Source organism: Pseudoliparis swirei, chromosome 9, assembly GCF_029220125.1.
Source record: "Pseudoliparis swirei isolate HS2019 ecotype Mariana Trench chromosome 9, NWPU_hadal_v1, whole genome shotgun sequence".
Lineage (NCBI taxonomy): Eukaryota > Metazoa > Chordata > Actinopteri > Perciformes > Liparidae > Pseudoliparis > Pseudoliparis swirei.
Window position 1 is genome coordinate 18,038,077 of NC_079396.1, and position 25,839 is coordinate 18,063,915.

The window sequence follows — 25,839 nt, forward strand, 5'->3', positions numbered from 1 at the left end:
TCCCGTCTTGTGGGTCAGTTTGCGCATGCGTAACGCCTGGCACTCTGGATTATGTAGTTGTATCAATATAGCGAAGCCTCACGGGAGTTTGAGTATACTGCGCCGACTGCGTGCCACTTCGCACGCACACACTTCTGCCCCGGTGACGTCATGGTTCAGCTGCGCGAGGCGACGCTTCACCGTTTACAGCGGTGAGAACTGTTATCATGTGACTCACATTAGATTACAGTTCTTACCGCTCACCATGCTGATAGACAGCAATATGTTGCCTTCAACTTCACAACGACATGCTGACATATTGGAGGACACGAACACGGCTGGCTGTGTTAAAGGACAGGCTCACCATATTTTCACGGGTGTCTTAATTAAAACATGGGAATCAGGTAGACGGTGGCCGACAGACGGACAAACAACACTGGAAAATCAAACAAGACAACACACATGTCGTGATTTATCGCAATGTTAATGGGAAGAATATTTCCTGTCTATTATTGTATGTACTCTAGTAACGCATGTGGATATACAATTCAGTGCAAACATATTGTAGCGACCCTGTGATTGGCGGAGTAGAGGGGAGGCGGGGTTAACCTGTTGGGAAACGGGAAGTTAAGGGGTTGACGGAGAACTGTGGTTGTTGACGTTTGGAGCTGCGGAGCTGAGAGGAACACGCTGTCTGTGTTGGAGGATGCCCCAAATAAGGAAGGAGTAATAACGCCGTCCCGTCTCCGTGTCATCAGTCCATAACGTCTGAGACGTTACATTGGTGTCAGAAGTGATTTCGGACTAACAAGATTGATAAATCCGGTGGAGAGCTAACCTAGCGTGGAGAGAGCCAGCTGGGTAGCCGACTGTTTGGCATGGATCGTGTCGGCGGGACGAAGGTAAAGAGAGAAGATAGAGACATGGAGGAGGAGGGAGCTTGCGGATGGTCAGAGGACATCGCCAGAGAGTTCACGGGAGCTACAAGGGAGGCGAGGCATCGCCTGAGAGAGTCTGCAGCGAAGATGGCCAGAGACGCGGGTTTGAGTCCCGCAGCAACTTTTCGCGCCGTTTCTCCGCGGAATGTAGCGATACCGGAAGAGGGTTGCGGCCAACACTCAGTTGCAACGCCGACGGTAAAAACGCCGAAATACTCCGGTAAGGCGGCCTGGGAAGCCTTCCTTGCCCAATTTGAACTTCTATCACATGCTGGGCGATGGTCCACGGAGACTAAAGCACTGCAGCTGGCGTTGTGTCTCACTGACGATGCGCTGTCCTGCCTCCTACTGCTGAGCCCGGAGGACAGGCGGAGTTATCAAGCGCTGGTGGGGGCCCTGCAGAGGCGGTTTGGACAATGTTTACAGCCGGAGCTCCTGCGTAATGAGCTAAATAACCGCTGCAGAAAACCTGGGAGCCGCTGCGGGTGTTAGCCAATGACATTGAATGCTTATCACGGAGGGCCTATGTACACATGCCCCCCGGAGTACAAAGCGAGCTGGCACGGGACCAGTTCATCAGAGCAATCTCCCCCACTGAGTTGCGGGTCCAAGTGCAACTACAACACCCACAGTCGTTGCAGTCGGCCTTGGAGATGGCCGTGGAGAGAGAGAATGTGTGGGGTGTAGCGGCTGAACGCGGTCAAAGTGAGGGTCCACCTGCCATACGGTCTGCAATGCCGAGTCACTCAGAGGGAGAGAGACCGGCATGGGTGACTGAACTGATTAGAGCTGTGTCTCTACAACCAGCACACCGACCACGCCCCGGCCCCAGGCTCTGCTGGGGGTGCGGTCAGCCAGGGCACTTAGCCAGGGAGTGCCCCAAGTCAAGCGGGTCTCAGGGAAACGGTTCAGGGCTCGCATAGAGGAGGATATGCAGACCCCGACCCCAACTCCAAACCCCCATCCTCAAGTCTCGACAGCAGGAGCCCAACAGTGCACCCGGGGGCACCAGACTCCACGTCCCCCAGAAGCAGACGACGACTCAGAACTGGAGCCTGTTGTGGCAGTGGGACGTACTGGTAAGGGAGACTCGTGCTATGTCCCCATCACTGTGGAAGGAGTGCCCTGTTTGGCGCTATTGGACACAGGGTCAACGGTAACCCTGGTTAGACCAGACATGGTCCCAAGCTGGATTCGTTTCAACGACACCACTGTTCGACTGCGCACTGTCACCGGAGAGCTGGCACCCATGAAAGGCAGAGGTCTACTGACCATATCGGTGGGGGGAGTGACGGTCTGTCATCAGGTGTGGATAGCGGCCGTACAGGACCCATGTATTTTGGGTGTGGACATTTTGAGGGCCACAGGCTGCCAGTTAGACCTGCAACGATGCACAGTGAGTTTCCAAGGAGGGCCTGCTATCGCGATGATCCCCAGTCTCACCCCCGCACTGCCTCCCTCCGGACCTCCCGCACCATCAGCGAGTACCGTAGAGACTGTAGACAGCAACCCAGGCCCCCTCACTGTCTCCTGGGGCAACCCTCGCTTCATCTGACCACACGATGAGCTTCACAACTACGCCCCCGTCCGGGTTGGTCCAGGTGGAGGTGGATGGGACGTTGATTGCGGTGAGGGAGGTGTGGAGCAAGAACTGTGGCGACCTACACCCTCAGCAGCAGGAGCAGTTGTGGCAGCTTCTGCTAGAGTTCCGAGGCAGTTTCGCAAAGAGTGAAGGCGGTAGGTCAAACTCATCTAGTGCAGCATGAGATTGACACAGGGGACGCACGTCCTATCAAGTGCCGCCCACGCCGCCTCCCGCTGGCCCGTCAACAGGCATGTGACGAAGCGGTCGAGAGCATGCTGCAGGCGGGTGTCATCGAGCCTTCCGATAGCCCCTGGGCAGCAGCCGTTGTCATGGTTCCAAAAAAGATACGTGGCTGGCGACTCTGCGCTGACTACAGGCCTGTAAATGGGGTAACCAGGAAAGATTCATACCCACTGCCCGCATTGATGAGTCTTTGGACCTGGTCTCTGGGTCCTCCTGGTTCTCTTCTTTGGACCTCCGCAGTGGATACTACCAGGTGCCTCTCGCTCCGGAGGCCCGGCCAAAGACTGCGTTTTGCACCGGACGGGGACTGTGGCAGTTCAAGGTCCTCAGTTTTGGACTGTGTAACGCTCCTGCCACCTTCGTCAGGTTGATGGACAAGGTATTGGAAGGAATTCCACGTCAACAGTGCCTGGTTTACCTGGACGACATCCTGGTTCACGGTAACTCGTTCGAGCAAGCCCTGGCATCATTGCGGTTGGTGCTGGAAAAAATCAGAGCGGCAGGCCTAAAGCTACACCCAGAAAAGTGCCACTTCATGCAGAGAGAGGTTTCCTTCTTGGGACATCGGATAGGTGGGGAGGGCATTGGCACAATGCAGGAGAAGGTGCAGGCAGTCGCCGACTGGCCCACCCCCACCAACCAAAAACAGTTGAAGAGTTTTTTGGGCCTGGCCTCGTACTACAGGAGGTTTGTACGAGGGTTTGCGTGTACTGCTGCGCCCCTGTTTCAATTGTTGCAGAAGGACAGCAACTTTGCCTGGACAGAGCAGTGCCAAACGGCATTCAGCAGCCTTCGGCAAGCCCTGATTGAGGCGCCGGTGCTAGCCCCAGCCGACCCTAGCCTACCTTTCACGCTGGACACGGACGCTAGCGGATCGGGCGTCGGGGGAGTACTTTCTCAGGCAAGACCCGAAGGAGAGAGAGTGGTGGGGTACTTCAGCCGGGCGTTCAGCAAGGCTGAGCGGCGCTACTGCGTTACCCGCAGAGAGCTCTTGGCAGTGGTGTTGTCAATCAGGCACTTCAAGTACTATCTGTGTGGCCAGACATTCACTGTGAGGACGGACCACTCTGCTCTGCAGTGGCTCATGACCTTCAAGGAGCCGGAGGGGCAGGTGGCCAGGTGGTTGGAGCAGCTGCAGGCTTTTGACTTCATCGTGGAGCACCGGGCTGGGACGCGCCACACGAATGCCGACGCGCTCTCCCAAAGGCCATGTGCCGCAGGCGAGTGCCGCTACTGCGAGCGGAGAGAGACTCGTGAGAAGGAACTGCGTGAAGAGGAAGGAGACTGTGCTGCAGTTCATCGGTTGGAGGAGTTTGTATGCCGAGAGCTGCAGACGGTGGACTTGGCAGAGTGGAAACAACACCAAGAACAGGATGCAGACCTACAGCCGGCACTACGGTGGTTGGAGGCACAGCGGAGGCCACCGTGGGAAGAGGTGGCCGTGTTCTCCAAAGCAACCAAAGGTCTGTGGTCTCAGTTCGGGTCTCTGCGCCTGTCGCAGGGCGTGCTGCAGCGGGCATGGAAGGAGCCAGCAACGGGAGAGGAAAAGTGGCAGATGGTGGTCCCCAAGGACTTACGGGATGCGGTGCTTGAAGCCATGCATGGAGCTGCAGGTTCTGGACATTTTGGGGTTTCTAAAACTCTGCGGCGTCTCCGGAAGGGCTTCTACTGGGGCCAGTGCAGGAGGGACGTGGAAGACTTTTGCCGCCGTTGTGACCCCTGTATGGCACGGAAAGGTCCCCAGGTCGCTCTCACGCTCCACTGCAGCAGTTTCCAGTTGGGGCACCGATGGAAAGGGTGGCCGTGGATGTGGTGGGTCCGCTGCCGTGCTCAGATGGAGGAAATCGGTATGTTCTCACCGCCATAGACTACTTCACAAAATGGCCAGAGGCGTATGCTATCCCAGACCAGGAGGCAGAGACGGTCGTAGAAGCCCTGGTTGGAGGCATGTTCAGCCGGTTCGGAGTACCGGAGACTATTCACAGTGACCAAGGGAGGAACTTTGAGTCGCGGGTGTTTGCTGCCATGTGCGAACGATTGGGCATGCACAAGACACGCACCTCCCCCCTGCGTCCTCAGAGTGACGGGTTGGTGGAAAGATTCCATCGCACCATGGGCCAGCAGCTTGCCATCCTCACTTCGCAACACCAGCGCGATTGGGACAAGCATTTGCCTTTGGTGCTCATGGCATGTCGCTCTGCAGTTCAAGAGACCTCATCCTGTACACCTGCGCTGCTCATGCTGGGGAGAGAACTCCGCACCCCAGCAGAATTGGCTTTTGGACGGCCCCCTGATTCCCCAGACGCCCCCCCAGGGCCTGAGTACGCCAGGAGACTGCAGGACCGCCTTGAAGTGGCCCATGCTTTTGCTCGAAAACAGCAACTGAGTGCAGGTGTGAGACAAAAACGCAACTACGACGTGAGAGAAAAAGGCAGGCACTTTCAGGCTGGAGAACTGGTTTGGGTCTACAACCCGGTGCGCAAGAAGGGCGGTGCCCAAAACTCGACAGTCAATGGGTCGGTCCATGCAGAGTGTTGGAGAGGGTGGGAGAGGTCGTTTACAGGCTACAGCTACCTCCTAAGGGAAGGAGAGTGGTGCTTCATAGGGACCGACTCGCCCTGTACAGAGGGGTTGCTTCGCCAATGGCATCAGTGGCACGGGGAACCCCTCCTCAGCCTCCCCTCCCTGCTCACTCCCTGGCCAGCTCTCCGGGTTTGACGGCCCCCTCCGACCCCACTGGTCCAGTCGACACAGCCCCACAAGCGGCTCAGCCGCGAAGACAGAGAAGGCCCCCGGGCCGGTTCAGAGACTTTGTGGTTTCTTAGGGGAGGAGAAATAAGTTAAAGTGAGACCGTAGATTCCAGAAAGGGCAAGAATGCGCCCTGGTCTCACTGGAAGTGATGGTAGTCCACCCTGATCTTCTTTAAAGAAAAGGGAAAAAAAAGGAAAAGTTCTTATTGTTTTCCCATTATTTTGGAGATGTATTGTTACTAATGTTGTTCCTGCTGTTGCTTATGTTGTTCCTCCTGTTACTAATGTTCCTGCTGTTGCTTATGTTGTTCCTCCTGTTACTAATGTTGTTCCTGCTGTTGTCAATGGTGTTCCTTGGGGGCAAGGAACTTTGTAAGGGGAGGGTAATGTAGCGACCCTGTGATTGGCGGAGTAGAGGGGAGGCGGGGTTAACCTGTTGGGAAACGGGAAGTTACGGGGTTGACGGAGAACTGTGGTTGTTGACGTTTGGAGCTGCGGAGCTGAGAGGAACACGCTGTCTGTGTTGGAGGATGCCCCAAATAAGGAAGGAGTAATAACGCCGTCCCGTCTCCGTGTCATCAGTCCATAACGTCTGAGACGTTACAATATATTTCAAAGGTGTATTTATAAGACAAATCAAGTGTGTTAGTATAACATCCCACATAGCAAACTGACTCCGTTCCAGATCCGCCCCAAATCCGCCATAGACTCCGACTAAAGAAGGAACGGGTCCGGGATCGGCGGATCGGCAATACACACACGACCGAACAGATGAACAGATGCGCGCTGTTATATTGGCGGGCGGGGGCGGTGCGGGCGGATGCGCCCGCATCCGCCAATATTATATTCATATAATATAAATATGACCCCCTCCATATTTGCCTCATTTGGCCACAAACAAAAAACAAATAATGCAAAAACAACAACAACAACAAAAAAAACAATGTTCAGTGTGGGGGACGCCTGCAGTACGCCTCCTGGAGCTACCCTCGGCTGCCCAGGTTGAACCACCGAATACGGCGCGTAAGAACCTGGTCGTCAGTGGATGATGTGTGAGTGAACACAAGCAGATACAAAATCACATGAATCAGTGCACATAAATCTCTGGCACTTAAAGTGTGCTATGCTAAATATAGTCAAAGTCAAGTCAAGTCAAGTTATTGTCAGATCTGTGTGCGAGACCGGATAATCTGGTGCCGCCTTCCAGAAGAGGGGTGAACACAGTCCTTTAGGATCCTGCCAGTCTCTGAGGCATCGTGTGTGCGGTATGTGTCCTGCAGTGGCTGGGAGCTCCGATGATGAACTGAACCCCCCCACACACTGAGCGGCGGGCGGCCTTGCTCCTGTGCTGTGCAGCTCCACAGTGCTGCACATGCATGATGCATTCTGTTGTGCTATTGTGCATCTGTGAGGATGAATGAGGATGACACAATCTCAGTCTCTTCAGTCAGGAAGGGAAGCCGAAGAAGCTGCGCTCCCACCTGCTGTGTGTGAGCAGAGTGGTGGTGGAGTCGTTGCTGATGACCCCCCGGAACCTGAAGAAGCTGACCAGAAACATGGTTATTCGTTAGTTTGAACACAAAGACTCCGGGTGAAATCTTACTTACGCGGGAGCAAGTCTTTTGACGCCATTAGATTGAAAGATTTTTTTCCGAATTTCCCTTTTTATGGACTGACTTGCCATCATCAGTGAACATGCGTGTGGTGATGTTCGTTTTCCGTTTTACATCATGTCCTCCCCGATTGTCCCAGGAGGAGAAATCTTTAATGAGCTTTGCGTGAGATTCTAACCTTGTGTTGCCTTAGGTCATTGACCCGAATCAAAATCAACACCCTCCCCGCCTTAGGATTAATTTAATGTCGGTGTTCTTTCGGTAGTCAACTTTAATTGCTGGCGTCAAATTGAACGGTGAAACATTGAATCGGGTCAAAATGACCTAAAGTAAAATAGGTGAAACATGAATCGGGTCAAAAAAAATGAGGCAACACAAAATGTTAAAAAAAACAACTGAGCTGTTGCTCGTAAAAGGAAAAAAGTAAGTTATTAGAGATTTTCATTAATCCAATCGTAATGATCATATTCACTTGATTCAATGTGACAGTGTATTGTATGTCTGTCTCCCAATTTACCATCGCCTAACGACCCTTTTTTTTTTTTTTTTGGCGTTTTCATTTCTCTGTCTGCATAATTATTAGAATATTAATATAATTAGCATACCGATTCTTCGGCACTTGACATGCTTGTCACACCCTTCATCCTCGGTAATCTGGCCAAAGCCACCACCACTGTACCAGCTTTGTGGCCGAATACATTAAGATAGTATTTTAATGGATTAAAACAAATAAAGACATGCTTACCTGAATTGTTAGCTTGCGAGCTAAGCGCTCGTTTATAGCTCGTGTGAGCTAGCTCCTCGTTATTAGCTCGTGAGCTCGCGCTCCCTCGTTTAGCGTGAGCTAGCGCGCTCTGTTATTAGCTCGTGAGCTAGCGCTCCGTTATTACCTTGCCCAGCTTCAATCGCGCACCCTGAGCTTGGGGGCTTAAGTACTAAGTATATCAACAAACCCAAGAAACCTCAAATTCAAAATTCCAGTTTGGAAAGTCGAGGCGCGAAGTCAGAGGAGCAACGATTTAGAACAACCGCCGCTGAACCGGATGCAGATGCGGGTGATCCGGTTCATGACCCACCGAAAAGTGGCGGCAGGCGGATCTCTAGCGACCTGAGGCGGATCCGCCCGAATCATCCGACCTGAGGGCGGATCCGCCCCGGAATCAGCTGCTATCTGGGATGCTATCACCTCTCCCGCAGCAGAACGCAGAACAAATAAACAATGTCTGGAACAAATAGACTAACGTTATCTTTAGAAAATTATCCAAGAATGCATTATTATACAAAACAAGTACCTTTTCCGCTCTCATACCTCGAAAACAACCTTTACACTGCCAATGTTCATATTACCGCATGACCATTAAGGCAGACTTAAAACATTGTAAACACGTCTTTTAAGAGAACCGTGAAAAATAAATGCAATGTCTGCCATATTTTTAGTGGCACACCCACCAATATAAACTGAGTAAAAATGTACTTGTGAATCTTGTAACAGGTCAATGATTGTTTTACTTCTAAAAAGACATCAATTTACTCCCCATAATCCACAAAAAAATAGTTCAGTCATATGTATTCAGTAAACCTTTATTTATCAGTGCATGAACAGAATGCCATGACCAGATTATTACTTTTCACCCATTTTTAATCTTTACCTCTCAGCTCCCTTAAAAAAATAATGAAACGATTTACAGAGGATCTTTTTTTCGGCATGAAGGCAAATATTTATACAGGTGCTGTACAATTTATAAAGTTTTACAACTACCATGATGTCAAAACTAAAAGACTCTTTTTATATATATATATATGTTGGAGCAATGCAAGGCCACAGTATCATACATGGTAATGTCATGAACAGTAAATAACACAGTAGCCCATTATGTCAACAATAAAGTGGACAATAAATTAGTAAGTGGTCTCACAGACCTAGAGATGTATGTGTTACTTACGTACATCCTTAAACTGACTGAGGAGGGTATGGTTCAAGCAATGAAGAGTTTATGAATAACACTTTATGAACCACTAGGTGTCTCTGTACTCCACAGTCGCAACATTTAAACAACACACATTTTATCTTCAGAGGAGGAGGGCACAACTGATCCCAATAAATTACAAAATATACTGTATATATATTTATTTTATTCATCCGGGCCTTCAATCCCGATTTTATTAAATTTGATAAACTTCATAGATTAAATTCAATTATCCCTCGAAAGAAGCAGTCAAGCCATTTTCACATTGTGCACCGTTTGCAACCACCACAGGGAAGCACATTGGGAAGACTTTCCCTCCTTGTGTGGAGAATGAACTGCATTCTGAGGGAGGCTGGCTTTCACTATAACACAAACGTGACCACCATGATGTTGTTAGTGATGAACAATTAAGCAACTATTTACATCCCCCCCCCCTCACATTATGGGTCATGTACTAAATATAAAATAATCAAAAATAGATAAGGAGTTTAGGAGAAACGATATGTTTTTGTGCCTATATTTGTGATCAAAAATACAATCTCTTTTAAATCAAAGGCCAACTTGCCACTTCTTATAATCAAGCTCTGTTAACTCAACTCATCTATATTATGTGTCAATATGTGAAGTCACTTTGTTAAATAATATATGTTTCAGATTAGGTAAAGTCAATATTACAGCGATATCTAAACTATACAGGTCTACCAGTGAGCTTGTGTACCCACACACACAGCCAGAGGACTTACATTACAGAACTGCTAACAGTAGACGACATTATGAGTCCGGCTTGAGTGACGACTTCCACACCATGATATCACAGAAGTAGAATGTATAGATTTCATAGTGGTATTTTAGACGGTGATACTTATCTACACATTCTATTTCTATCATTAAGTCCACATCAAAAGTGAAATGAGTAAGCATGGATATGTGTACTCATTGTTTTTGTTGAAATCAAATTTCAATAAATTACTGATGCTGTATTATTAACACACATGTAACACACATTAGAACTATAACCACAAGTATCTGGTCTGCTGATTGATGCATATAAAGCTCAGGGTTAGTCTGTCCACCCTCTGATAAGCTAATGGGATCATAGTCTTGTCGTGTGCAGCAATACAGTTCACAACTCTTAAAAAAAACAGACAGTAGGAGACACTGTCTTCCTTTGCAGCCGATTTGGGGAGAAACTCAACCGTCTCACTTTCTAGTACATCCAATAGTGACGGGAACAGTGAATCAATTTTGCCAAGGATAAAAGCGAATGCATGAATATGTCTTCAACCTTCAAAGTTAGAAGGAGAAGAAAAAAAGAAGCAGGATCCTTCATGTAGGCAGGTAGAAAGGGAAGCAGTTCCTCTCATATCCCATAAACAGTCTCACAGTGAGTGCAATACAGAGCAGCTTCTTCAGAATCGGAGTCTCTGATTGGCACAAAATAGACTTCAGTGTCGCATCCAAAAATCTCTCTCAGAACCAACCTGCTTCACGCATGTCCGCACGTCATCGTGCGGCACAAATACTCAGGAAGGTGCAAGCATGCATGTCTGATCAGACATTAGCACCTTGATTCAAACTGGCCGACCGAGGCAAACTGGGTGAAAAAAATATATCCAAGCAATGAGAAGCTATGTTGCTGGTTACACAGTGATCTGCTTTGTCCGAGATTGCTAAAAAAACAAAGATCCTTCCATTCTTAATGTCCATCCTTCAGGGGCTCATCTTTTCCTTCATCTATGCAGAGAGTCGTGGGAGGATATCAGACATCTGCGTATGTTGTGTCCACCTGGGACTGGATCTTGGCAGAACTGGGAACTTTCCATGGACCAGGGGTGATGGGAGCCTTCTTACTGGTCGAGGTCCCGTTGCAGCTGGGGTCCTGGAGGCTACTGCTTGACCCTCTGGGATCCTTTCTGTTCACTTCTTCAGTTGGCCCATGGCTCTTGCTTGCCCGAGATTCCTTATCCCCCTTCTCTCTTCTATGCTTCCGGTTTAGGGTGCCACTATCGGCATCCCTCTCCCTGTGCATTTCTGAATGGGATGTTTGAGCCGCTGCCTCTTGCTCAGCCCTTTCGCTCTTCCTGTGGCGCTCGCTGGTCCCCAAGCTTTTGTCTCCACTCTCTGCAGCCACCCTCTCCTGCCAGTGGGCTGCATCCTCCTCCTTGTACCTCCAGTCCTTCCCCTCTCCAGAGGCAACCCTGGGCTGTTGGCCAGCTGGACGCCGGGGGCTCCGGGGCTCATCCAGTTTCTTCACGGGCACAGCAGGCTCATGTTCGCTCTTGGAGCTCTTCCTAGGACTAGAGGAGTGGTGGTCTCTCTGCCCTTGGGCTTTTCTGTCCTTCTTTATATCCTCCAGGGATCCGCTGTGGCTTCGCTCAGTTTTTCGCGGGCTCTGAGAGCGCTCTTTATAATCTGCGGGTCCATCAGTGGCTCTATTGAGACTAGCAAACTTGGAGTCACTCCTGCTTGTTTTCTGGGTGCCAGGGCTGGGGGTTCGCTTATGGTTGTGTTCAGTGAGCTGTTGTCCTCTTGATCTGTTCCCCTGCCTACTGTGCTCCGGCCCAGAGCCAGGGGACCCAGAAGCCCTGGGGTCCACCCCAGAGAACTCATCAGGGACGTTTTTTTTGGGTGAAGATGGGGACGGTTCCGAGGTAGAGAGGGAGACAGAGGCTGGAGAGGCTGGAGATGAGTGCCCGTCAGATTCAGAAATTTTGGGAAATCTTGAGGTTGAATTATTGACTTTGTCCTTTGAACCTAAGAAACAAACAATGGGAAGTAAGAACATGTTCTCGCTGAGCAACAATGTATGTACTCCAAGGATGTGCATAAGCTAAAATATCCCTTACATGGGATGTTTCGCACATTTGATAACATTTTTTAATAATTAAATGTCATGCAACAGAAGAACAATATCCTTACTACACGTTGCCCACTTGCTCTAATAACCCTCTTCATATTTTCCTTGTTTGAGATATGTATCAGCCGACAACAGCCATCAATTGAAAAGGTGATAGCGCTTACCCAGCACTGACGTTTCAATTTCCCCCCAAGCTGATAAGAATTGCACAGCTATGATTGAGAGCAGATATATGCAGCAGAAAACCAGAGAGAGAGAGAGAGAAAAAAGAAGAGCGATGGACTTAGTGGGGCTGAAATGAGATTTTGGATTTCTAGGAGCAACAACTCATAAAAATTCATTCTAATGTGGTCTTTGGATTGAAAGGTTGAAGCCAGTGAACGCACACATATCCTTTTACCACTTGCCACTCACTGATCAATATCTAGTTTATCTATGTAGGGTTTTTCTCCAGGTCTTTGTCTTCATTCAGGAGGTGTGTGTTCAATGGCATCCCAGCTATTTGCAATACCCTTAAAAAAGCACTCCTGCAGGTCTGCTCATTCTTCTAGGACTCACTGCTTTGGTTCAGCCCTCCAGGGGAAGTGTAACTCTGCTAACTGATCTATTTTAAATTGATCATGGGGATGGAGGAAGGCACAGAGAACGACACTTAAATCTGGGAGATGAGTCACTTTTGAAAGGAAAGGTCAGAGGCAAAAGTACAAGGAGTACAAGGTTTACCCAGGTGATTAGGGACAGACCAAGAAAAGCAGTGAGGCCTTTAGTGATGTTCTGGTTTCATGTAGAAGCACAGGGTGGAAGAAGAGTTCTGACCTATAGGAGGAAAAGATAAATAGGTAGAAATAGACGGCCGTGCCGGTGCAGATAAAAAGAGCACAGATAAAGATAGAAGTGAGAATGACAGGAGAGAAAAGTCAAGAGATGCTGGCAACACATGCATGAGAACAAAAGAAAACTCAGCATCCTGCTATCAAGCATATCCATTCAAAAGCTTCTTCATACGCATGGCTTATATGCTATCATGTAGATCTATATGCAGCGGTAACAATGAATGTGTGTGCATGCATGTGGCCGTCAGCCGTCACTCACTGTGATCCGGGACCAGGCCCTGGCCCGGCCGAAGCAGCAGATGAACTTTACTGCCTCCCGCTTGGATCAGCTCGATTGCCCGAGTGTGCGTGATGCCCTGGGTGGCCTCGCCGTTGATCTCCACTATCTGATCTCCAACCTGTGGTGTGGACATAATCCGTTCTTATTGTACATGTTACAAAGCAAAGATCTTTTCAGATTTTTTTTCTTTTTCTGTTTGCATTTTTTGTTCTTTTCAAGTGAGAACAGGGGTTTTTTTAAACTGTGGGGAACCTCTCGTCTCCTCTCTGGGCGCTGGAGAGTTGAAGGTGAGTGGGAGAGCTGGGCGTCACACATGCTGGATGAGGTTAATGCCAGTGTTCTCAAAACGACAGGAAGTTGGCTGTTGTAGTTTGGCTTGCTAATTGGACTCGCTTCCAAATGATGGCATTATCCGATTTCTATCACGAGTAAATGTACATTTATCTTCATAGAAATCATGGAGAGAAAAAAGCACTCCTCACCTGAGAATCGTTACGTTTGTTTGAGTTTTCTTCAGGATCAAAGTTATCCAAAGTTTTAATTGTCTGAACATCAATGAGTACATTGCAAACAGGAGCTGCTCGTAGCTAAGAAAAGCACACATGTTATCGGTGACAGCTAACTAACATTGCAACATTAACTGTCCGTCTACATCCTCCGGAGCACCTACATTATCGGCTCTGTAGCTCCAAAACAAAGAGTATGATAATCCCTCCGACAGAAAAAAAGACAAAAATAACAATAGGGAGAGAACTCTAGATGCAGTTTAAGAGAGACTTTGGAAATGATCAATTTCATTTAAAATGCAGTAGTGCAAAGTATTAATATCTAGTTCATATTTAATAAGACTCACATGTATCCTGCCATCTTTGAGAGCAGGTCCGTCCTCAGCCAGTCGCAGGATAAACAGGCCCATGTTGTACTCTTTCCCTCCTCTCAGACTGAAGCCGAAGCCCCACTGGCTGCGGTCCAGCTCCACCACAAAGCAATCCTGTAGTTCAGACAACAATATGAGCTGTTGAGACATTTCCTGACAGACATAAGATAAAGTTTGCACGCTCTCGTCAAATCAGATCAATTGGCAGAATGAGTAAGTTACAAACAGGATGTAACCGACTGTAAAATGTATTATTGAGTAATAATTCTGGCTGTAGTTTTACCTGCTTAGAGCCTGACAGGGTGAGAGGTCCCATCTCTCTTGGTGGGAAAGAGTTCCTCATCTCAGTATCACCATTTCTACCCCAAAATAAACCACACACAAACATTAGAATTGTGGCCAACATACCATGGATATGAAAATATATTGAGTGGTTCTGGCATAATATCTCAGGCATTTATTTTCAGCACATACACAGCATATGAAAATGTGTGAAAGTATAGCAGCTTAATCTTCAGCCACTTTATATATGTCGTGCTCGCAGTAACGCCGGTGTGTGTGCGAGCTACAGCACAGAGACGCTCAGCATTGTGAGGAGAGCAGAGGAAAAGTCTCATTCTCTTCCCATTCAGCTTGGTCCAGGTTACTTTCTAATGGCGGCGTGGTCCTCTCTCTGTCGGTTTCAGTATCCATCACAGAGTTGTTGTTATACAGGACGATAATGAGGGCATACTTTAATTCTTCGCAGTGCTCATTACAACACCTTTGTGCGAAATTAACCGTGCTGACGCACTATCTATAAAAGACTCGGCCTTCTTAGCAGCATGGAGGCAAGTTTACACACTTCATCCAGCCAAGCTGACGACCTCATATCTGGCCTGGGCTGACCCAGGGCATGTTTTGGAGATTAGACGGAGAGGAGAGCGCGTGCTGCCGTGCCATGTAGGGCTAAATGAGAAGGGGAACATGTGCCGAGAGCGGCTGAGGCCCAGACATTGCGGTGGAGAGAAGCTGCTGCAGCAATGGATTAAAAAGTTTGACACAGGTAATCTTTACTGAAAAGAAAGTTCAAAGAGGAAGTGAGACTCCCTAATAATCGGTCTCTTTTTCTTTGCTTCGCCATCCAAGCAGTGACCACGGGAGGATTTTCTGTCTTTCTGGAGAACAAATGAGGGCCACAAGAGATGCGAACGGGACAAATGGAAGCGCCAACCAGTTGAGAGGATTTGAGTGGATTTATGGTTCAAGTGGCACAACCGGTATTCGACTGTCTCCAGTGGGATCAGTGTTTGACAGGGTGAAGGCAAGCTTGTGTCAATGCTTGTGCTTGTTGGGGAGTATGTGTGTGTGTGTATTTGTGTACCTGTCTGGATAGCTGGGAGGCTGCTGGCCCATAGCTCTGTGTTGGGCGGAAGGGCTCTGTTTGGCTGAATTGGTTGCAGATGGAGGAGTGCTGTCTGTGAATACACACAACACAACCATTTAGTATGACGCACACATCTTGTGATCTGCTATCTGAGGCCACAAAGCTATTTCAAAACCTCCTTTTGACTATTCTTCACTGGACTGAGACGTTCTCTGGTCCAAACCTACCATCTTCAGGCACAACGGTGAGGGTGACACAATTGCCGGCGTCTTTGATGAGCTGGACAATATCGTTGTGCGACAACTCCATGATGGACAGGCCGTTGACAGCGGAGATACGGTCTCCCACCTTCATCTGACCTATACGGTCTGTCGGGCTGCCCTCGATAACACGGCCAATCTTGTGAGGTATAACTGAAACGGCGAAGCACAGATAAATCACATCCTGTTGCTGCTTATGTTTGAGCAGCATTGATTCAGGAAGCACAAATCAAGATATTCCTTTCAAATCACAACGCATTGCTCAGTCTTTCTGAGTTACTGGGAACCGCATCAATACATGATGACCAAAGTAAAACTCACATTTTGACAGCACTAGATCAAAAGCTAAGTGTTCAACAGAGATGTCAAAAGTCATCATGTGACAATTCACTCAAAATTACAATCGTCAACCTCATGATGGCGCTAGAGGAAAAGTGATGGGTTTATGCATGTGGGAAACGTCATGGCAACCCATCCAATATTTCTTGAGATTTTTCCATCCCTAGAGCTAGCATCGCAAAGAGTGTTTATTTTACTCCACAATGTCTGTTTGCATCTGGCATATTTAGATATGAAATCTCAAAAAACTTATATTGGCAGAAACCACTTCTTAATGTAAGTGGTTTACGGTGATATATACTAGTTGTAATATGATTGACCCTATTCACCTGTAGTATCTTCCACAATGTGTATATATCACTTTTAAGGTTGTTTTCTCAATGTGTGTCTGAGCCAGAAATCCCCACTTCAGTCCACCACACTTTCTAGTTTCATTCCTGTCATATATTCTGAAGGTTTTTACAGAGAAGTTTGTCCATATATCATTCATGGCCTGATTCATAAAACATTTTATCCTTAAAAACATGGTGAGAATTTGTTTATATTTACTGATGTATAGAGAGCTATCCAAAATTCCCTCGGTCACAGTTTGAAACAAGAACTTTGGACCCCACATAATTCAGTGTTCAGATATCTGTTCTGAAAATGTAGGCGAATTAGCACATATATAAGATTATGTCTCTTTTCCATATTCAAACATGACATTTGTACCATTAAAGGACGTCATGCTTTTTATTTATTTGTTAAAAGTTATACGCAAGATGTTTTTTTCTGGATTTCTGACCTCCAGCTGGGGGCTTGTTCTTTGACGTCAGGATAACGAAGCCAAAGCCCTCGTTGTCTTTGCGCTGCAGTGTGACGTCAAAGCACTCCGGCCGAGAGGACGGAGCCGGCTGGACGGTATTCGGAGTCGGCTGGACGGCATTCGGAGCCTCGACGTGCGGCACCTTGGGGGAGCTGTTGACCAGGGCGGACGCCACCTGCTGGGGCTGCTGAGCGCTCTCCTCCTCTTCGCCATCTGACAGATGAGCACAGAAACAAGAGGGCACGTTTACAGTTTGGAACAGCTCTTCTAAAATAATAAATGATTGCATGATGGTGTGTCCATCACAGCTCAGACGGCCAATAATCATAGGGGGTAAGACCATTCACTTTATGCACTTATTTGTACTTCATTCAAGTATTTTCATTTCAGAGACAAAATATTGTACGTCTTAATCCACTTCAAAAAACAACAAATAAATAACTGAGATTAAGCCAGTCTACAGTATATAGAATAATTTAAACGAGCTACACCTATTCCAGCTGCAACATTAGTGAAGAACATGCATCAATAATTCAATAATTTATTTGTCTGAATGATTCCTCCACCACTGCAATTGCCATTACAATTAGTCACTATAACCAAAAGGGCATTCTGAAGATGACATATACCTGAATTCATGAACAATTAGTTGTACAAATTTCCCAATTTTTCATTATTCAGATCCCTCCCAAAAATAATCCAACGCACAGCGGCTTTATTGAAGATAGCCTTTTTGCTGTGTTTATTGCACACATGAAATATATCCATCAACACGAGATGAAAGCCCTTTAAAATGTGTTATTCATAGGACATGCTGATCTACCTCCATCTCGATTCATTGTATGTTCATTTTGCCGGGTCCCTGTTTTATCAACTGGCATCAGGTAATCTCTTTCCAAACCCCTTTGAAAGCATAAACCCTTACATGATGGATGCTTTATTTCTGCAACGTGATCAAAGCTGTTGTTGCAATACATCAAATCCAAAGTAATTTTCAAAAAGTGCTCGTACTAGTCATGGAGTGGTTATTTGTGCTGGTAAACCAGCATCAGGGGTTTGCGCTATTGAAAAAGAAGACGCAGCATATTCTATTTTTCATCTTTTGAGATGCAAATCAACTCCACCAGCTGATCTAATCTCCACTGCCTTTCACAAGGCGCTGATCAGCCTCAGCAGATAAACAGAGAAAAAACACCTTTGATGTTTTTTTTTGTTGTCGTCCTTTTTGGTCGATGAAAATTCTTTATTCACTTTTCTGTGATGGAAGTATATACAGAATCCTCTTTCAGAACTCTATTTTTCTTTTTAGGAAAAAGTCTTGAAAATAAAATAACATCCTACAGTAAAAGTAAATATTGATTGAATTGATTGTCACTTTTTCACATCCAAGTAAGACACCCGGAACGGATCTAAAAGGATTAGTAGAAAGAACGATCCCAGATCAAAACTTGTGCTCAGAGGACCTCCTCCAGCATACAGAGCTGAACAAATACAGAAAGTATAAACAACCAGCAGTGCTAAAAAGCTTCGAGTGCTCTCAGAGAAATGTAGAGCTGATTGTACAAAACAGACCCACCTGAGTGTGTCAGTTTCCTGCGGACGGTGAGCATGACTTGACCGTTACGGGCAGCGTTGGTCATCAGCTCCAGCACCTGTTTGTGGGATTTGCCCTTGACTGGCACGCCATCTATACAGAGGAGCTCATCCCCTGCTCGCAGGCGGCCGTCCTTCTCAGCTGCACCGAGCGGCACGATGGCACCAATGTACACCTGTGGAGGATATGAGAGAACCCATTGATGCACTTGTGTGAGCCACTTTGGACTGACAGGCGTTATGGAGAATGATCCGTTGAAATGCTTTGAGTTGCTTTGAGCATTTGAGGACTCGTGTTCTAGAGGAAAAATCTTTTTGGCCGATACATTTTCACATTGTCCTACAGCAAAAGCAGTATGTCCGGCTAATTAACTGAATGCAGCTTTAATATTGATGTGCCTGGTTGTAAACAGCTGGATCGTGCTGGGCTGCAACCTACCGGCTGATCCGGCCCCTCGCCTCCGAGGACTCTGAAGCCAAATCCTGACTCCTGGTTTCTTTTGATGAATACATCCAGGTCCTTCGTATTAGGAGCTGCAGAGAGGAGAGGAGAGGGGGGAATGTTTTTTATTCAACCATGAAGACAAGACACATGAATTATGTTGTTGCCGTCTTATGTGTTGCCGCGCACGTGGGCAATGTGTGTATCGTATAATAATCGTACGGCTGTAAAACTGCAGTAAAAGCCACCGACTTAATGAAATATTTGATTAAAATATCTAAAAGATGATGAAAAAAATGTCAATATTTGAATGGATAAATTAGTCAACAGAAAACGTTTTCTTTATTATTGTACATTTAGAAGCACATGATGCTGATCAGATTTTAAGACCCTGGTAACTTGTGATGGGCATCCATATTTTAGACAACACATTATCTACCTGAAATTTAAAAAAGTTATTGATAGACAAAGTACAATCAAGCCGTGCTGGTGTATGCCTCCTCCAACAATTAAGTTGCAGTTTACATCCATGTTTGTCCAAAATGTCCTCAACTAATCACAGACAGACATATGACCAGGTCTTATGGAGGCGTTATGTTAATACGTTAAATGTCTCATCGCACACACATCCAAGATCATGTTGAACGGCGGCTTAGAACCACTTGTGCGTTTCATTGTGAACACTTACGCTTGCTGTCGAGCAAGGCCCTGGACTTGATGTAGAGCTCCGATGCGTCAGGTTTGGGTGAAGACGAGCGCAGTGCGCTGGCAGGGAAAGGATGCTGGTTGGGGGCCAACCCGGGCTGACCGAGGGCCTCAGTGCTGTTAATTATCTCCTGCCGTTGCAGCTGTGCGACGGGCTGGGAGGCTGGATGGGGCATCACATGGGGGGCGGGATGGGAGCCTGGATGGGGCATCAGCTGGGGGGCGGGATGGGGAGACTGTTGAGGAGAAGGCTGGGATAATCCCTGGGACATGGGAGCCGTGCACTGCAACACAGAGACAAGAGAAGAGATCAGGAGAAACATAGGTAAACTATGATTATGACACTGTAAACGCCCTCCTATCCCCATATCATATACCTTATTTATTAACACAGAACCATCATTCATAAATGGTAAACGTATAGTTAATTAAACTATAATTATTTTACTGTTAAACAATTAAATGATAATTAATGTCTACTAGGTATTAATAATACTATAATTGTTGTGTGTGCAACAATAACATTAATAAATACTTTACGAATGTAATCTGAATGTTATTGATATCAGATTTCATCAGCTATGAGACAGTATCAATAAATTCCAAAAAACACAAACTAATAAAAAAATAAAATAGCAACCATTATAGCATTTCTAATAATTGGTTAACATTGACAACAACAAAATAACTTAATAAACTATCAATTTACAATTTAATAATGATGTTATTATAAGGTGTTACCCATATTCTGATATATTCTAAATTTAGCTAAAGCAGGAAAGTTTGATTTTGATAAATTTCTATTTGAAATGTACACATTGTGATGATAAACCAATATGAGTAAGCCTGTTGCTGCCTCAGATCCTATTTTCAGATTGCAGCATGGCGCAGCAGCCCAGGAACAAGCTGTTGAACATGGCATTTCATCTCAACACTCATCCACAGAGAGATGTCAAGTTGTTGTTTGCCAGGAGCCACCATATTTACCCACATGCAGTTCCAGAAATTACAGCCTGGCTAATGTGGGCTCACTGAATAATGTAACTAACAACAGCTTCCTCAGCTCACACACATACAAGTTAAAACATTTTCCTTCTGAATAATTCAGCTGCAGTTGTATCATCACTGCATTATTTTACGTTTCATCCTACATAACGGAAGAAACATTATTTGATACATAAATAGATGGAATAGACTTACGGGTTTTAGTGATTTCACAGGAGATGTCTGACCTGTAAGCAGAGATGTGGAGGTGGATGTTAAATTCTGAATTCAATGCATCAAACAAACAACAACAACAACAACAACAACAACAATCCATCTCAACATATAGCATACAACTCTTTAAGGATGTTGTTCTTTCTATCTTTCGTCACTCTACTGACCGATTGAGTGGGAGAGCTCCACAGTTAGATATACTTAGATATACTCTGGACCTTGTTTGTTGTCGCTTAGTTAAATTAGTAATATTGCTTAGAGGTTTTGTAACAGTTCCCCCCCCCCCCCCCTCTCTGTCAGTACGTCCCAGTGTGATCCAACCAGTAGGGGACAGTATACTCCAATGGTTTACATGTTGACAGGATGGAGGACACAGAGGTGACCTCAGGCCATGGGAAACATCACTGGGATAAACCTGCCAGCTATTTGTGACTCTACCAGAACACTGAATACTCTCACTGCATGCAGCTTTCATAACCAGCTTTTATATGTCACCAACTGTTTTACTAAATAGTGGGGGTTGAATAAATACATTTTGTATATGTTTTTTAATTATTCTTTAAATATTAGAACTGCAAAAGCCCTGAAGGTATCTACCTGCTCAAATCATAGAGTTAGGGAATTGTTGAGGGATGTGTTAAATTAGAGTAGATTATGGGCATTCTAGTCATTAGTTTGACACCCAGTGTTATTATACAAACCAGTCACACTTTAATTGTAAACTATTGTATAATAACGTCAGCAATTATTTACCGTTACCTTGAGTAATGTTAGTCCATATCCATTTGTAGGGGTACAATTCAGTTATCTAATTCAATGGTACGTTTATATTGTGTTTGTTTCATATTTAAATTGATCATCTACTAAACAAGTAATTATTGTTGATACTGTATTATAAAAATAAAAAAAGATGACAGTGTGTACTTAAAGCTGACTGGATGGCATGTAGCAGATGATACAACTCTCATCACAACCACAGGAGAAACAAATGAGCATCTCTGTATCGTAGTCACTGAGTGCAGAGCATGTGCCACGGGGAAGACTACCGTGTCTCATTTCCAGATTTAAATACAGAACAGGGATCAGGGCCAAATCATTTCCGGTTTAATTTCTCTCTGCTGCAGTCATCGGAAGGGAGTTCTAGCCCCCGGCTGAGAGCAAAGCCTGACATAATCCTGGTTTACGGGTGACTTGAGGGAAGCCCTGCAGAGGGTTCCTTTTAGACCTGGAAAGCGGCCTTTTTTTAAGCAGTACCACACAATCAGACCCTCTATATACATTCGGCATATGCACATGTAAAATCATATCAGGCAAATAAATAAAAGCTAATCGCTCGGCAAATTGTTTAGCTTCATCAACTGTATCATAAGGATCTTTTTGTTGAAGAACGAGTGTCATAGGGCCGTTACCCAGGTTACCAAGGTCTGCACCGATTCTCAACAGTGGAGTCAAATGGATTTAGATAGAAACTAATAAGTCTGTCAGTGTATATCGAGTTGTTTAATGGAATCAGCTGGGTCTACTCTTTTATAATTAAATGTTATTTTCTCTCACAAGAATAACTGATAAGAGTATTGATGAGGAACAGAACTGATGAGCAGTATCGAGTACGAGTGTCGATGTAATCCTAATGGTATCCATCCCTAACCATAACTAATACCAGTCTAAACCTAACCGTACTCTTGTTTAACCCAAGTCTTCTCCTTCAAAGGTAATGATATATGTTTTGAGGAGACGGGAAGAAAAGGGAAGAGATGTACAATCAGATTGATGTCCCCAAAAGATGTGTAACACACACCTACACACACACACACACACCCTGGAGCTCAGAACAGAGCCCAGCTGAGTACATCTGATATGTGGGTGCAACACTCTTGAATCTAGGCTAATGCACTGCAGTAAAGGCAAAAAGGAACAAGCCCATCAAATCAGAGAGAGCCTGAAGTTAGAAGAAGGGCAATGATTACCCATCCTGCTCCTCCCTTTCTCTCTGAGCAGCAAGTGAATCACTGAAACTGCTACCTCTCTTCACTTTCCCAGCACAGCTCAACATGTGACTAAACATGATGGTGGATGATGCAGCGTTGGTGTGGACTGGAGCCTGCAATTACTTTATTTAACATCGGGAGAATCTGTGTGTCCAAGAAATACCTCCAGAAAACCACAGTCCACCTTGTTATTTATAAATTAAAACACGCTACATGTTACACTGAATCTGGCCTCAACTAAGAATCCCTTTGTCAGTGTGTACATCTAACTATTGTTTCTTTCTCTCTTAAGAAATCCATTTCCAATGCCAGCGGGTGGGCTTCTCACCGCTGTTGTTTCACTCATCGCTTTCTTTTGGGAAAAGAGAAAGAGAGAAGAAGGTGCTGTAGGCGACACAAAGCTGCGTGGGGATTAAAGTGATTTCAGAAGCATGGGACTGAAGCTTGAGCCCATCTCTGGGCACTAACACCTGTTTGTTGTCTGAACAGTAACCCGGGTAGATTAATATGGAGCTCGGCGATTTAACAAAAGAGATGTCCCAGCGTCAGCACTGTAACCCAGCCAGCTGCGACATACTTTTTGGGATTAGTTCAATGCTGCAGACTTACCTTCGGCTGCAGTGGACACTTCCAACACTTCCTCTCATTTCTGCGAACTCACCTCCTCTCAGCACCAGCACGTTGACCTCGCTGCCTACAGGGAGGTCTTTAAGGATGTCCACCACCTGGGAGTGGCTCAACGTCTGGACATTCTGTCTGTTGATCTCCTTGATGACGTCGCCCTTCAGCAGGCCGCGGCACCACTGGGCGTCCAGGATCATCTTCACCTTCTGGCCAAGGGGGCAATCTGCGATGGCGAAGCCGAAGCCCCCTGGGCCTTTTACCAAGGGCACGCCCACCAGCTCTGGCTGTAACAGAGTGGGGTCAGGGCCTTCTTGGTTGGGGGCGTGAGGAAGGTGTTGGTGAAGATGGTGGTGGTGGTGGCGCCCGCCATTGGTCATGGGTGGTACGGCAGCAGTCTGCCTGGGGAGGGTTCCACCATCTGGGACAGTGTGGTGGGGTTCCAGTGGTGTTGAGGTTGAGGGGGAAGGGGAAGTGTCCTTGGATGTGGCGAGGCCTCCCGAGGCCTCCTCACTGCTGCTGGAGTCCTCAGGCAGGGGGTAGCCCCGGCAAAGGACCATGCCCACATACTGGTTGATAGGGATGGACTGGAACATCTGCACCACATCAGCGTGAGTCTTCCCCAGCACACAGTCCCCATTGATGTCCACGATCACGTCGCCTGCAAAGACAGAGAGCTTTTAGACATTTGTGAAATGGCCACATGTGACAGTGTGGCCTGGCTGAGATTTAGGCCTGGATGGGCAGCTGAACTGCTGACTGGCTCGCTGGCTGAAAGCCCAGAAGAGGATTCAGCCCGCCTACACAATCAATAACATAGCTCAGGTTTCACTCTGAAATGAGCTCCATATCCCAATGTAGTGCCTGTTCAGAAACCACTACACACATCTCCAATGACTTATCTAATAACTAACCATCCACAAAATAATGGCAGCACTGTAGGTAAAACATAGTCTCAGATATTTAAAAATGAAACCCTTGGTATAAGTTAACGGTCCGGGACTATAATCAGAAAGTCTTGAATCCAGAAGAATGGAACATAAAGTTACAGTTCAGCGCTTCCCATATTACCCAATGAAATTAATGACATGTTGGTTTTTTTGGTAGGTAAAATCAATTACCTGCCTTCTCAAGGGCAATGACACATTGAGCATAATCTCTCCCACTGTTCTACTTTCATGTTGATTCCCAGCAGCAGCAGCACTAGTGCGTCTGTCAGAGCTTTCAATGCAATCAATACAATTGTAATTGGAATCCTGACAGTATTTCAAATGACTACAATCACCATGTGATCGTATATTTCGCCGCATATAAAATCTGGTTGTGAACCATGAAATGAACATGTGCTTTGTTCCACTGAACACCAGAAACTTCAGCTTGATAAAGCGCTGTGATGAGGGTGAAGAGTAAGTTTGCCGTTTTCTTTTCTCTCAATGCGTTTGTTTGTGTGTACATCAAACTGTATTGTGAATAGCACGTATGCCGAGGCCAAGTCAAGTGTCACTTTGTGTACTGGAATTCATGCCATGCAAACATACGTGCAGATGTCGCACTCGATTACGTTTAGCGTAAGTTATAAAAAGCCGATTTGTCTCCCCTTCACTCTTCTTTCTCGCAATTCCTCCTTGCAAAGTATGATTTTGCATTCTGGGGATGAAGGATTGTGTCAAACTGCAAAGTGCAGGCGAGATACTGGCGGGCGCAGGGAAACCTATGTTAGGTTGTAGTGGATTTTATGCAGTGGCGGGCCGTCAGGGCCAGCAAGGCCTTCTCTGCTGGCCTAAACATCATCAGAATATATATATTTTTCTAAATATATTTTCCCACAAATATGTATTCAATTATTTCCCAGAGTAAGAGTTATTCTCTTAATTTCATAGCGTTCCTCTTGGTTGCGCTGCTGCCAGCGCCAGGTTAAGATTAGGAGGGCTGGTCTTTATGTTAGATCTTTTATCCAATCATATTCAGCAATCGTGTGTTGCCAGGGGGCTAAAATCTGCCCTTAGGCCTTCAGAATCAACATTGCGGGCGCTGGTAGCTTCAAGTGAATGGGAATGACAATGTTGTGTCAACCAATCAGCTTTAGAGTTGGCTCCTGTAGGCCTTCTAGAAGGCCCCGGAACCGGCACAGGAGCCAGCTAGCAGGCGGAGGGCGTGCACGTCTTTTGATTGGATTACCAATATTGAGAGGCGGGTCCTATGGGCAGGTAGATGCAAAACCTCAGAACTAAGAAACTGAATTTGATAAAGGAGTTAATTCGCAGACTACAAAGCTGTTTTTTCAACCCACAATGGCGGAAGGAGGAGAAGATGTCGATTTGGTCGAGCATATACTTGAAATCTGCTTTGGGTGCGACAATGCCCTGTTTAGTTAACAAACTAGTGCAAGTGACTTTTTTTTCTTCTTTTTCTCCGTCCCGATGCATTCTGCAGCGCGCGAGACGGAGAGCCGAGAGAAATGACATGCTGTTGTGTAGATACGATCAACATCAGACGGCTGTTTAGTTTAATAAATGAACAAAGACGTGCTATAGAGAAAATGACGGGGCGGGCCAATTTTTTTTAATGTCATGCGATCT

At 46.3% G+C, this 25,839-nt stretch overlaps 1 protein-coding gene across 5 annotated transcripts in view; it reads right to left on the bottom strand.

Annotated features, from left to right (window-relative positions):
• Positions 1-8,674: 8,674 nt before the first annotated feature.
• The window catches only part of magi3a (membrane associated guanylate kinase, WW and PDZ domain containing 3a), a 121,249-nt gene continuing 104,084 nt past the window's right edge, over positions 8,675-25,839 (bottom strand). For 3 of the 5 annotated variants that reach the window (XM_056422421.1, XM_056422420.1, XM_056422422.1), the window contains exons 10-21: positions 23,301-23,921; positions 20,634-20,665; positions 19,417-19,717; positions 18,726-18,820; positions 18,270-18,462; positions 16,673-16,906; positions 15,517-15,702; positions 15,287-15,380; positions 14,207-14,282; positions 13,900-14,037; positions 13,026-13,164; positions 8,675-11,830 (exon numbers count right to left, since the gene is read on the bottom strand). In XM_056422421.1, coding sequence (XP_056278396.1) covers positions 10,836-11,830; positions 13,026-13,164; positions 13,900-14,037; positions 14,207-14,282; positions 15,287-15,380; positions 15,517-15,702; positions 16,673-16,906; positions 18,270-18,462; positions 18,726-18,820; positions 19,417-19,717; positions 20,634-20,665; positions 23,301-23,921 — 3,104 coding nt within the window. In that variant the 3' untranslated portion in view covers positions 8,675-10,835. Of the gene's footprint in view, positions 11,831-12,097; positions 12,146-12,656; positions 12,750-13,025; positions 13,165-13,899; positions 14,038-14,206; positions 14,283-15,286; positions 15,381-15,516; positions 15,703-16,672; positions 16,907-18,269; positions 18,463-18,725; positions 18,821-19,416; positions 19,718-20,633; positions 20,666-23,300; positions 23,922-25,839 lie in introns of all 5 variants that reach the window. The other 2 variants (XR_008832769.1, XM_056422423.1) reach the window with 2 other exon arrangements.